Source organism: Ceratotherium simum, chromosome 30 (assembly GCF_057802395.1).
Source record: "Ceratotherium simum simum isolate JZ-2026a chromosome 30, ASM5780239v1, whole genome shotgun sequence".
Classification (NCBI taxonomy): Eukaryota; Metazoa; Chordata; class Mammalia; order Perissodactyla; family Rhinocerotidae; genus Ceratotherium; species Ceratotherium simum.
Genome location: NC_141929.1, coordinates 19248534 through 19262558, shown reverse-complemented (window position 1 = coordinate 19262558; position 14025 = coordinate 19248534). Strand labels below are relative to the sequence as shown.

The following is a 14025-nucleotide window of genomic DNA, read 5'->3' as shown; positions in this document are numbered from 1 at the left end:
TCAGCAGAGAATGTGACAGATTCCATAAGAAGGATTTAGCAAACTTCCTTGAGGAGATGACATTTAAGCCGAGTCTTGGAAGATGAGTATTTATTTTCAGTAAAGGAGGATCAGAGGGCAAATCAGTCAGCATAGAAACATAGAGCTATCTGTGTCTGGGAAAGCATGATTATCTGTGGCTGAAGGGCAAATGGCATGGTAGAGGATGGCTTTCAGAGCCACAAGGGGATGTGCCAGGTCATTTGTGTGTAAACAGAAGGTGTATATGTACATAAACCAAAGCAACACCTACAATTTTCATAGCATTTTCCTGTTTGTTATCTAATTCAATCCTTTCTAATCCTTTATCTCTGAGGTAGATAGTGACATTTTAGAGAATTGGACTTTCTGAAGGTCACACAACTGGTAAGTAGCAGAGCTGAGACTGGAATCAGAGTTTTTCTGTCTAGTCTTTTTCTTGCAGCACTACAGCTACCTCCCAGCAACAGCAGTCCATGATGGTTAGAACTCTGTGCTAAAGGGGATCCCTCAAGCTTTTTTTAATTCCTAGAGAATAATGGGACATTCTCTAGGAATTTGTGTGCAGAATTTCACTGCGTGAACACATGTTCACAACTGCGTGTGATCTGTCACACTGGAGTACTTGAGGGCTCTGGTATTGTGTCTTATGTAGCTGGCATAAGTGTCACTGCCTAGTTAATAATGACGAACACCAGGTAGAGAGGAGGCTAACACTTTGATGCAAAACAGATTTGAAATAAATAAAGGCTTTTCCAAATATACATAGGCTTTTAAAATGTTACCTATTCATTCTTTTGGCAGTTTTAGTCTAACTATTCATAGTGCTTTTCAGGTTTATATTTAGAATTTTAATCCCTGAAACAAAAGGAGACCTTGATTGATAACCTACCACCCATATGTGATGGAACTGAAGACATGAGATTTACTGAGGAGGTCTCCAAGGGTCTTCCAGCTCATTTTCTTTCACAATGAAGACGTTTTTTCTTCTAAAAAGAGATCATAGCTGGACCCTGATCTTTCTAATTTACCACAGATTGAGTGATTTGGGGGGGCAACAAATTGGAACTTCCAGAAAGGTTTTGTGAAAATTTTACTTATTTTACCTTTTGAATATGTGAAGATGTGTTGCAGAAACAGAGAATCTGGAAAGATGAGGGCAAGTGTAAAAGCAATTTCATTTTTGCTCTATTCATTGTAGAGGGCACACGATCAAGAAAAGTTTCCAGATTGTAGCCCCACAGAGGACAAAGACTGGCTATTGAATTCCTTTGTTGCCACCTATCAGGAGACTCAATAGTATCTCAGTGGTGCTAGCAGTAATTAGAGAAGGGGAAAAAAACTAAAATGCACTCCTGAGCACCTTGGTTTATTAGATGCGTAATTTTTTCAAATTGCATTTTTGATGCTTAACTTGAACTCCAAAATGAATTTTTGATATTTGCCAACTAACTCGTTGATTATGTTATTTGGATTTGGCTTTAAAGGTAAAATTCTAGATGTTTAGAAAATCCTACAGTTCTGCAAAGTTTTGATATACATTAAAAAGCAACAAGAACAACATACCTCATAGGCCTTGAACTCCATAGCACTTGACTGTCCCATTTCTGGTTAGCTGTAAAAGTAAGCCATAAAACATGCCAAAAAAGATTAGAAACACTTAAAGTGAAATTTGCAGTTAGCCCGAGCTCAAGTTTTATATTAACTTGTCTATATTGTGTTAAGTATTAAGTAGAAAGTAATTTTCACTCTACAACCAGAGGACACAAGTAGTTTTTAAAAAATTTGTGCTATACTAGTTAAATATACTTATCATCTAATCGTAATAACTTTTTTCATCCTATTTCTGTTTTATATTTATTTACTCCTCCTTTTTCCTTTTATCAAATTAAAGATTAAAACAAATAAAATATCCTTTTTATTTTTGAAGTTTTTAAGTACGATGGAGTTTGTCGGCAATCACTCAAGTATTACTGGACTGTTACTTTTAGGAATGTGGACATTAACACCTTAATTTTTTATTATAAATTCAGTGACTTTTTTTTTAAATTTATTTATTTTGTGTGTGTGTGTGTGTGTGTGTGTGAGGAAGATCAGCCCTGAGCTAACGTCCGTGCCACTCCTCCAGTTTTTGCTGAGGAAGACTGGCCCTGAGCCAGCATCTGTGCCCATCTTCCTCCATTTTTTTTTTTTTTAATATGGGATGCAGGCATAGCATGGCCTGACAAGCCGTGTGTCAGTATACACCCAGGATCTGAACCCGGGCCGCCAGCAGCGGAACGCGTGCACTTAACCACTACGCCACAGGGCAGGCACCTTCAGTGACGTTTAGTAGAAAAGATATTAGTACACCTCAGCTCAGAAATTCAAGACTTACAGAGCTGGCAATACTGTAGTACAGCTTCTTCATTTTACAGATAAAGAGTATGAGTTTTACAGAGCCTAAGGTATTCATCCAGAGTAACACACTGAGTTAACAGCAGAGGAAAGACTAAAACCCAAGTCTCCTGACTTCTAATTCAGTACTCTAGGAGTATTTCCAGTATCTGCAATCATGTTTTTCATCAGTCTGTGGGTTGAGACTGCAGATGTAGAGCAAGCAGAATAGATGAAAGAAAATGCCATTTTCTCCGTTGAGCCTTGGTTTGTGAGAGGGGCCAGGGCAATCTTAAGATTATAGATTCTCAGTATAGATGAAGTTTTAAAGGCTCTCTACTCCATCCTCCTCTTTGACACTGGAGTTCATACTTAGGTATCCCTAGTGACATTGTATTCCTGTGTGTCTCTTCCTCTCCAGCTTCTTTGGAACATCACAGGGCCTTTTGAGTTCCAGCTGCCCTTGTTTTATTTGGAGTCTGATGCCTCTGGAATCACACAGAAGAAATCTAATCCTTCTTCTGTAATAGCCCTTCACATGTATGAAATCTTGGTCTCTTTCCTACTCTTAAAAACACTCCAGCAACTTCACCCTTCCCCCACCCTCACCAACGTGGTAGTTCCCCTCTGCTTGAACCCTGGCGTTTTAGTTCCTTTTCATAGGTGGTATCCAGAAAGGAACACACTCAAGCCAGCTCAGACTGGATTGGGATTGTCACCTTCCTTGTTCAGAAGACTTTATTTTATCAATATGGCCTAAGGTCAGGGGATTTTCTTAGGTTCATCTTGCTGTTAATTTAGTGAGTCATAAGTACTGCTAAATTACATCCTTTCTCTCTCCTCACCCCCCTGTGGGTTTTTGGATATGTTGTTTTTGGAACCCGGGACTAAACTTGACCATTATTCTTGTTCAGTTTCATTGAGGTGATTTTGGTCTGTCATATCAACCTTCCAAGCTCAGAAGAGTCCCAGAAGCATTTCTCTGCTTCAGAGTAGTGTGGCTCCCTCCTCAGGGGGTATTCCTTGGGGTAATAACAACAGCAGAATACCCAAGCGATGTTCTCTTGCAAGCAGTCCCCTTGGAAGGCTGTAATCTCTACTTATTCAACCAATTAGGGCACTGTTTAGAACTCTTGCTACTTTCCTTTTTTCTTTGCCACCTAGATGTACCATTGTCCCTGCTAGAAAAGTATATTCTACATCTATAAAATTATCAGTGAGTTTTTACCCATATGTCAGTTTGTATGCCTGGAGCTATAATTTTTCCTAAACATTTCTATACATTATAGTGTGTATGTCCCCAGTTTTGGGACCAAATGATAGACGTTAAAATAGTACAAAAATATAGAAATTGTCACAGCTGTGTTTTAAGCATTTTAATTAAGATTAATTGTTAAACTAGACTGTCTTCGACCTTAAAATACAGGCCCATTTAATTTGTGATTGAGCTGAATCCAGTTATAACTTTCCATTAGAGTCCCTCAGTTCCTACTTGTCCTCCTTTGTTCACAAACTAACCGAGCCACAGCTGCAGCTCTTCAGCAGAGGAGAGGGTACATGTTAAATATAGCCTGACCTGCTGCTGTGGTGAAAGCTGACACTACCGCTTGCAGGCTCTGTGCAGTAACACACTGATCCTGAATGTAGGGCAATTGCTAATTCGACAGTGAACAGGGACTCCAGACGAGACCTCAGCTGCTGCAGTTCTGTATATAGATGACAAGCAGAAGAGCTTGCTTTCAAGTAGCAAGGGAATGATAAACACAAGATTCAGGTGGTTATTTTGGTTGGGGGAAGCAGGAGGCTGGTATGGAGGAGCAGAGAGGGTAAATGTTATTGTCAGTGTTCTGTTCCACCTGTTGAATACTCGTTTCACTGGTGTTTATTCTAGTTAACTAAATAAAACACAAAATACAAGAAAGCCATGCATAGCCAATGGTGGGAGTGGGTCACAAATAAGATATTTAATCACTTAGGGGCGCTGGGTGGAGGAAGGTAGATAATACTGAACTTTCTCCTTTGACTGGGACTCTGGGTAACTCATGAATCCTCTTCTGGGAAGCATACATATACCATCCAGCCTAAAACATATTTATGATGAATAATTCCAGAGGCAGAAAGGTCTCATAAATAATGCCCATGTAGGTTTTGGATCATGGCTCATGCAGGATGGACCATGATGGGCATTCAGGACCTAGACACAACCACTCTTGGACGTATAATAAGGAAATTTAATTTTCAGACCCGTTGAAGCAGGGGCAAGCATTTGAGGTGATCTTTTATTTCTTATGTCAAGTGTGTCTGTATATCTCCATGGACACAAATTAATTATACTCTATTTGAACAAAAATTTTTCTTTGAATCAACTTTCATAGCTTATACATAAGCTATGAAAAATCTGAGAGAAGCTACCACTAAATAACCAGCATATCACAGCATATCAAAAGTCTTCAAAATAAGTTCACTTCAAAAAGTATATTTAAAAATAATTAATAGGGACTGGCCTGGTGGCGCAAGTGGTTAAGTGCATGCACTCCGCTGCAGCGGCCCGGGGTTCGCCGGTTCGGATCCCGGGTGCACACCGACGCACCGCTTGGCAAGCCATGCTGTGGCGGCGTCCCATATAAAGTGGAGGAAGACGGGCATAGATGTTAGCCCAGGGCCAGTCTTCCTCAGAAAAAAGAGGAGGATTGGCAGATGTTAGCTCAGGGCTGATCTTCTTGACACACAAAAAAAATAAATAAAATAAAAATAATGAATTATGGTTAATGTTTCTTGATAATAAAACTCACATTTTTTTGAGCTCTGTGCTAGGCACTTTGCTAGTAGCTCATTAGTTCTTCCCAACAATCTGTGAAAAGTGAATTATTAGCCTTACTTTTAGAGATGTGGCTCAGAGTGCTTAAGTACTTTCCCATTGTTATATGGCCACAAACACTGGGACTGGTATTTGAATCCAGTCCTGTCTGAAATTTAGATTGTCTCACATGGGTTTAGTGGTTTCTGAAATAGCTGTAATTGATTACTTTATATAACTCACCTCTATAAACACAATAAATATAGTAACTTTCTGATGTCTGCCATATGTAAGATAGAAAGCCAGTGTCTCAAGATATATTCTATTTTAAAATTCATATCCTGTTTTTGAGTTCCCTTGGAAATGGATAGTTCACAGGGGCAAAAATATTTTGAATGAGACATAAATAATTTTAGGCTCACCAATTCGGCCTTTGTGGTTTGGTGGCAATTCTCTGGTTTTGCATTAGAAGGTTACCTCTTGCCAGGGATCTTAGCTTTTGATAGAACTTACATAAATATACTCAAACAGCTCTTCTTTGTTTGAGGATTTCTGACTTTTTTGGGAGCGGGGAGGGAGACATTTTTGAAACCTACCATTAGCCTGTCTGTCTGGGCAGGAGGAAGAGTTTGAAACTTTAAGTTCTGGTGGAAGATAGAGTAGAGTTGAGAGTGATGGTTACAGGCATTCTAGCTTTATATCTGCAAGAATGTGGAATAAATTAAGTCCCTTATAATCAATATTTTGTATTCAAAAGCATCTATAGATGATTTTCTGTAGGGTGGGAGTTTTTTAATTTAATTTTACTTGGGTTTCTTAAGATAATCATTAGTTTTTGAAAAAGTCATACATTCATATGTTAAAAATACTAAAGGTAGGGCCGGCCCCATGGCTTAGTGGTTAAGTGCGTGCGCTCCGCTGCTGGCGGCCTGGGTTCGGATCCCGGGTGCGCACCGATGCAGTGCTTTTCCAGCCATGCTGAGGCCGCGTCCCACATACGGCAACTGGAAGGATGTGCAACTATGCCATACAACTATCTACTGGGGCTTTGGGGGAAAAAATTAAAAAATTAAAAAAAAAAAACTAAAGGTACAACAAAGTACGTAATGGAAAGTGTCTTTTCTAGGGACCCTATTTTCTTCTGTATGGGCAAATGGAGTTACCAGTTTCTTGGCTATCACTCCAGAGTTATTTTATGCATTTATAAGCAATTATGTATGTTTCTTTTCCTTATTTTTACTCTCATATTATGTATACTGTTATGCTTTTTCCATATATTGAATCTTGGAAATTTTTCTATACTGTAACATAAAAGAACTTCCTTGGAAGATCTTTTTTAATAGAATATTCCATAAAATATTCTATTAAATATTCCATTATTCTCTAGCTGTATCATTATCTATGTAACAAGTATAGTGAATAACTTTATACAAATGTCATTTCCCACCTTTTTTTAGACATCTGTGTATGTGTGTATATATGATAAATTCCTAGAAGTGAGATTGCTAGACCAGTATTTTGAGAAGATTGGCAAATTGTCCTCCGTAAAGGTTGTACCAATTCAGATTGCCACTGGCATTGTAAGAGTGCCTATGCCTCTCATACCTTCATTCTGTTATCAGATGTCTTATTATTTGCCAGTGGGATAGGTGGAAAATAGCTTCTCAGTATAATTTTAGTTTGTATTTCACTTAGGAGTAAGGTTGTATACGTTTTCGTATGCTTAAGAGAAAATCTTTGTCACAAATCTGTGATCTCTGTTGAGATTTGCACACTTTTCTATTATATTATTGATCCTTTTCTTATTGATTTATAGAATATAGAAGCAGCCCTTTATATGTTAGGTTCATTAGTTCATTGAGCTATGAGTTAGAAAATTTTTCCCCCAGTGTATCATGGTTTTTGCCATGAAGAATTTTTTTTTACATTTATATAACTTAGAATCTTTTATTTTGTCTCCCATAGCTTCTGTTACTTCTATGATTTTGTAAATCTTTGATCCATCAGGAATTTATACTGGGGAATGTATGAGGAATGGATCCAATTTTAATTTTTTCAGATGGCTACCTAGTTGTCCAAACATTGTTTATTAAATGATCCGTATTTTTCCTGTTTGATTTAAAATCCATCTTTATCTTATACTTAACTTCCCTGTATATTTGGATCTATTGCTGGACCTTCTCACAATAAGAAATTTTAATTTTAAATCTTTTCCCTTGCATCAGAAATCCAGTAGTGTGGGTGACACAACACATAATCTTGTTGGCTGCTGCTTTATAATGTTACCACTGCTTTTTACAATGTAATATTGATTTATTTTATATAATATGAATCATTGAAAATATAAAGTTTATAAATTGATTGTTTTACATTGATTGCATTAATTTCTATATTGTTTGCCCGCATTTTGAATTAATCCGTAGTCATTTATTCATTCAAACAGCATTTATTGAGTACTTATTATATGCTAAGCACCATTGTAGGCCCACAGTGAATAAAACAGATCCTTGACATCAAAGAACTTGCATTCTAGGGGGGAGAGACAGACAGTAAACAATAGACACAATAATTAAGTAAATTATAAAATATGTTGGGAGGTAATAAATGTTGTGAAAAAAGAAAAAGAGCAAGGTAAAGGATAATTGGATTGTTATGGGGTAAAGCTGGGTAGCAAATTGCAATTTTAAGTAGAGTAATCTAAATAAGCCTCATTGAAGTGGTAGCATCTGATCAAAAACTTGGAGATGAGGGGCTGGCCCAGTGGCACAAGCAGTTAGGTGCATGCGCTCCACTGCAGCAGCCCGGGGTTCGCCGGTTCGCATCCGGGGCGCGCACCGACGCACCGCTTGTCAAGCCATGCTGTGGCGGCATCCCATGTAAAGTAGAGGAAGATGGGCATGGATGTTAGCCCAGGGCCAATCTTCCTCAAAAAAAAAAAAAAAAAAAACCTTGAAGATGAGGAAATTACCAATGTGGATACCCATGGGAAGAATATTCCAGGCAAAAGAGACAGCCAGAGGAAAGATTCTAAGGTGAGAGCATGTCTGGTTTATTGAAGAATAGCAGTGAGACCAGTGTTGCTGGAACAAGAGGGATCTAGGGGAAAAGTAATAGGACATGTGGTCAAGAGGTAGTGGGGAGCCAGAACATGTAAGGTAACAGTTCTCAAACTTTTTGGTCTCGGGGCTCCTTCATGTAATCTTAAAAATTAGTGAGGATCCTCAAGAACTTATTTATGTGGCTTGTGTCTATCAGTATTTATTGTATTAGAAATTAAAACTGAGAACTTTATTTTTTTTTAATTATTTTTATTTTTATTTTTTGGTGAAGAAGATTGGCCCTGAGCTAACATGTGTTGCCAGTCTTCCTCTTTTTGCTTGAGGAAGGTGGTCCCTGAGCTAACATCTGTGCCATTCTTCCTCTATTTTATATGTGGGACGCCACCACAGCATGGCTTGATGAGCAGTGTGTAGGTCCGCACCTGGGATTGGAACCTGCGAACCCCATGCTGCTGAAGCAGAGCACATGAACTTAACCACTATGCCACTGGACTGGCCCCAAAGCTGAGAACTTTAAAAACAAGAATACACAGGCACACATTCTGTCACAGCAGTGAAGTCGTCACATATCATGTAGCTCCACTGGAAAAATCCACTGTAAATTCAATGAAAGAATGATAGTGAAAAAGGCAAAAACATCTCAGTATTATTATTAAAATAGTTTTGACTTCACAGACCCCCTTAAAAGTTCTCAGGGAACCCCACATGTCCCTGATCATAGTTTTAAGAACTGCTCTGGGGGGCTGGCGTAGTGGCATAGTGGTTAAGTCTGCATGCTCCACTTTGGTGGCCTGGGGTTCACAGGTTTGGATCCTGGGCGCGCACCGACGCACCGTTTGTCAGGCCATGCTGTGGTGGCGTGCCATATAAAGTAGAGGAAGATGGGCATGGATGTTAGCCCAGGGCCGGTCTTCCTCAGGAAGAAAGAGGAGGATTGGCATCAGATGTTAGCTCAGGGCTAATCTTCCTCACACGCACAAAAAAAGAACTGCTATGGGGGCCAGCCTGGTGGTGTAGTGGTTAAGTTCGCACACTCTACTTTGGTGGCTGAGGGTTCGCAGGTTTGGATCCCGGGTGTGGACTTACACACCACTCATCAAGCCATGCTGTGGCGGCGGCCCATATACAAAGTAGAGGAAGATGGGCATAGATGTTAGCTCAGGTCCAATCTTCCTCACCAGAAAAAAAACTGCTACATAGGCTCTTGTGGGCCATTGTTGTAGGTTTTGAACAGATGAGTCATAATCAGATTCAGGTTTTAAGAGGATCACTCTGGCTGTTGGGTAGAGAAAAGACTGTAAGGAGTGAAGGGCAGAAATAGAGAGACCAGTTAAGATGCTATTGTAGGGGGCTGGCCCCGTGGCGTAGTGGTTAAGTGCGCGCCCTCTGCTGTTGGCGGCCCGGGTTCGGATCCCGGGTGTGCACTGACGCACAGCTTGTCAGGCCATGCTGAGGCGGCATCCCGTATAAAGTAGAGGAAATGGGCACGGATGTTAGCCCAGGGCCAGTCTTCCTCAGCAAAAAAAAGAGGATGATTGGCATGGATGTTAGCTCAGAGCTGATCTTCCTCACACACACAAAAAAAGATGCTATTGTAGTAAGTCAGGCCAGGGATGACGGTTTGGACTAGGTGGTAGCAGTGGAAAGGCTAAGAAATGGTCTGATTTGGGATGTATTTTAAAGATAGAACCAATAGCATTTTCTGACAGATTCCGTGTAAGGCGTGACCCAAGTTAAAGATGACATCAAGGTTTTTCGCGTGAGTAGCTGGAAAGATGGTGTTGCCATCAGCTAAGATGAGCAAGGCTGTGAATGGAGCAGGTTTTGATGAAAGATCTGATGTTCAGTTTTGGATGTGTTGCGTTTGAGATACCTATTCAACGTTCGAGTAGAGATATCAAATAGTCAGTTGGATGAATGAGTCTAGAGTTTGGAAGTGGGTTATAGACTGAAGATATAAATTTAAAAGTTGTCGACATGCACATGGTATTTAAAGCATGAGACTAGATGAGGTCATTAAGTGATAAATTAATTGTCCTGTCTTTACCAATTTAAGTAATAATAATTGTGTTTCTATAAAATTTTACAGAGTGCCTGCTTATACATTTCAGGAGACACTACCTTCTTTGAGTAAATAAGTAAACAGATTCACGAGAGTTAAACAACTTCACTTTAGGTCACCAATCCAATAAGCGATGAAACTAGGACTCCAAAGCCTTTATTTTTCTGTACCCACCAGGTCATTCATTGCCTTGTTTGTATAAACCAGAAATGTCTATATATTGGTAAGTTGACTAAAGTAAGCAGCTTGCTAGTGGGGACGCAGCTTGGACAAATGGGGAAAGTTCACTCATCTTCCCACAAACATATTTAGGTATTTGTAAATATTTGAGTAATTTTTAAAACTTTGAGATAAAAGGAAAAGATTCTGTATCCCAGATTTATAAATTTTAAGAGGGATTTACAGAAGTCCTCCAGGTCTTGCATTGAGTTAGTTAGAGCTGTGAAAACCTAATTCAGTCATTTCATACAATGTTCTCCTGTGAGAAAACCCAAAGTTTGTGAAATTTTTTTAATGTGGTAAAATATACATAAAATTTATCATTTTAACCATTTTAAGTGTACAGTTCAGTGGCATAGTACATTCACAATATTGTGTAACCATCACTACCTTCTACATCAAGAACTTTTTCGTTACCCCAAACAAGAACTCTATACCCATTAAGCAATAACTCTCCATTCTCTCTCCCCACTCCCAGCCTGTGGTAACTTCTTCTTTTTTTTTTTTTTTTTAATTTTATTTATTTATTTATTTTCCCCCCAAAGCCCCAGTAGATAGTCGTATGTCATAGTTGCACATTCTTCTAGTTGCTGTATGTGGGACGCGGCCTCAGCATGGCTGAAGAAGCGGTGCATCAGTGCGCACCCAGGATCCGAACCTGGGCCGCCAGCAGCGGAGCGTGTGCACTTAACCACTAAGCCACGGGGCTGGCCCAGCCTGTGGTAACTTCTATTCTACTTTCTGCCTCTAAGACTTGCCCTACTCAAGATATCTCATATAAGTGGAATCATACAACACTTGTCCTTTTGTTTGTGGCTTATTTCACTTAGCATAATGATTCCAAGGTTCAGCCATGTTGTAAGCATGTATGAGAATTTCATTCCTTTTAATGGCTGAATAATATTCCATTTTACATATATATCACATTTTGTTTATCCTTTCATCTGTTGAAAGACGTTTGGTTTGTTTCCACCTTTTGGCTATTGTGAATAATGCTGCTATGAACACTGGTATACAGTATCTGTTTGAGTCTCTGTTTTCAGTTCTATTGGGTAACCCAGGAGTGGAATTGCTGGATCATATGGAGATTCTTTGTTCAACTTTTGTGTGTGTGTGTGTGTGAGGAAGATTAGCCCTGAGCTAACATTTCTTGCCAATCCTCCTCTTTTTGCTGAGGAAGATTGGCCCTGGGCTAACATCCATGCCCATGTTCCTCTACTTTATATGTGAGACGCCTGTCACAGCACAGCTTGATAAGCAGTCTGTAGGTCCGTGCCCAAGATCTGAACCTGCGAAGCCCAGGCTGCCAAAGTGGAGTGCATGAACTTAACCACTACGCCACTGGGCCAGCCCTTCTTTGTTCACCTTTTTGAGGAACTGCCAAACTGGTGTTTTTCCCGTAGTGGCTGCACCATTTTACATTTACAATGCATGGGGGTTCCAATTTCTCCACATCTTTGTCAACACTTGTTATTTTCCATTTTTTAAAAATAATAGCCATCTTAAATGGGTATGAAATGGTATCTCAGTGTGAGTTTTTTTTTTTTTTTTTAAAGATTTTATTTATTCAGTTTTTTCCCCCCAAAGCCCCAGTAGATAGTTGTATGTCATAGGTTCACATCCTTCTAGTTGCTGTACGTGGGACTCGGCCTCACGTTGGACGGAGAAGTGGTGCCTCGGGGCGCTCCCGGGATCCGAACCCGGGCCGCCAGCATCAGAGCGCGCACACTTAACCGCTAAGCCACGGAGCCGGCCCTCAGTGTGAGTTTTGATTTTTATTTCCCTAATGACTAATGATGTTGGGCATCTTTTCATTAGCTTATTGGTCATTTTTATATCTTTTTTGGAAAATGTCTAGTCAAATCTTTTGCCCATTCTTTGGTTGAGTTGTTTGTTTGTTTGTTTTTGGTGAGTAAGGTCGGCCCTGAGCTAACATCTGTTGCCAATCCTCCTCTTTTTGCTGAGGAAGACTGGCCCTGGGCTAACATCTGTGCCCATCTTCCTCTACTTTATATGGGACACAGCCACAGCATGGCCTGACAAGTGGTGCGTCGGTGTGCACCTGGGATCCGAGCTCACTGTGAACCCCAGGCCACTCCAGTGGAGCGCGTGCACTTTACGCCACGGGGCCAGCCCAGAGTTGTTTGGTTTTTTTGTTGAGTTGTAGGAGTTCTTTATATAGTCTGGGTGCTAATCCCTTATCAGATATATTATTTGCAAATATTTTCTCCTGTTCCATGGTTTGTCTTTTCAGTCTTTTGATAGTGTCCTTTGATGTTTTTAATTTTGATGAAGTCCAGTTTATCTGTTTTTTCTTTTGTTGCCTGTGCTTTTAGTGTCATAACTTAAGAAATCATTGCCTAATCCAAGGTCATGAAGATTTGCCGTATGTTTTCTTCTTCTGAGAGTTTTATAATTTTAATTCTTATGTTTAGGTCTTTGATTCGTTTTGAGTTAACTTTGTATATAATGTGAGGGAGGAGTCTAACTTGCATTTTTTTGCATGTGGATGTCCAGTTTTCCATGTACCCTTTGTTGAAAAGACTGCATTTTCCCCGTCGAATGGTCTTAGAGCCCTTGCTTGAAAATGAATTGACCATATATTGTGAGAGTTTGTTCCTGGGTTTTCTGTTCTATTCCTTTGGCCTGTATGTCTGTCCGTATGCTAGTATCACCCTGTTTTGATTACTGTAGCTTTGTAGTAAGTTTTGGAATTAGGAGGTGTGAGTCCTCCATTTTGTTCTTCTTTTTCAAGGCTGTTTTGGCTCTTCAGGGTCCTTTGAGGTTCCATATGAATTTCAGGGTGGGTTTTTTATTTCTGTATAAACACTTGGGATTTTGATACGGATTGCATTGAATCTGTACATTGCTTTGGGTAGTATCATCTTAAACAATACTAAGTTTTCCAATCCATGAACATGGGATATTTTCCATATATTTAGATCTTGAATTTTTTTCAGCAATACGTAGTTTTTAGTGTACAAATCTTACACTTCTTTGGTTAATTCTTAGGTATTTTATTTTATTATTATTATTTTTTTTTGTGAGGAAGATCAGCCCTGAGCTAACATCCATGTCAATCCTCCTCTTTTTGCTGAGGAAGACCGACCCTGAGCTAACATCTGTTGCCAATCCTCCTCCTTTTTTTTTCCCCTTTTTCTCCCCAAAGCCCCAGTAGATAGTTGTATGTCATAGTTGCACATCCTTCTAGTTGCTGTATGAGGGACACCACCTCAGCATGGCCGGACAAGCGGTGCGTTGGTGCACGCCTGGGATCCGAACCCAGGCCGCCAGTAGCGGAGCGCATGCACTTACCTGCCAAGCCATGGGGCCAGCCCCCGGTATTTTATTCTTTTTGATGCTATTATAAATGGAATTGATTTTTAAATTTCCTTTTTGGATTGTTCATTGAAAGTGTATAGAATACAGCTGAATTTTGTGTGTTAATTTTATATCCTATAACTACTGACTTAATTTATTAGCACTAACATTTT

The 14025-nt window shown here is 39.7% G+C and overlaps 1 protein-coding gene across 7 annotated transcripts in view; it reads left to right on the top strand.

Annotated features, from left to right (window-relative positions):
- NFATC3 (nuclear factor of activated T cells 3) overlaps nucleotides 1-14025 on the top strand; it is a 123963-nt gene that overhangs the window by 97161 nt on the left and 12777 nt on the right. The window contains exon 10 of one of the 7 annotated variants that reach the window (XM_087420042.1): nucleotides 360-1865. The exons of the other annotated variants lie outside the window; for them this stretch is intronic. Coding sequence (XP_087276168.1) covers nucleotides 360-391 — 32 coding nt within the window. The 3' untranslated portion in view covers nucleotides 392-1865. Of the gene's footprint in view, nucleotides 1-359; nucleotides 1866-14025 lie in introns of those variants that run through there. 7 annotated transcript variants of the gene reach the window in all.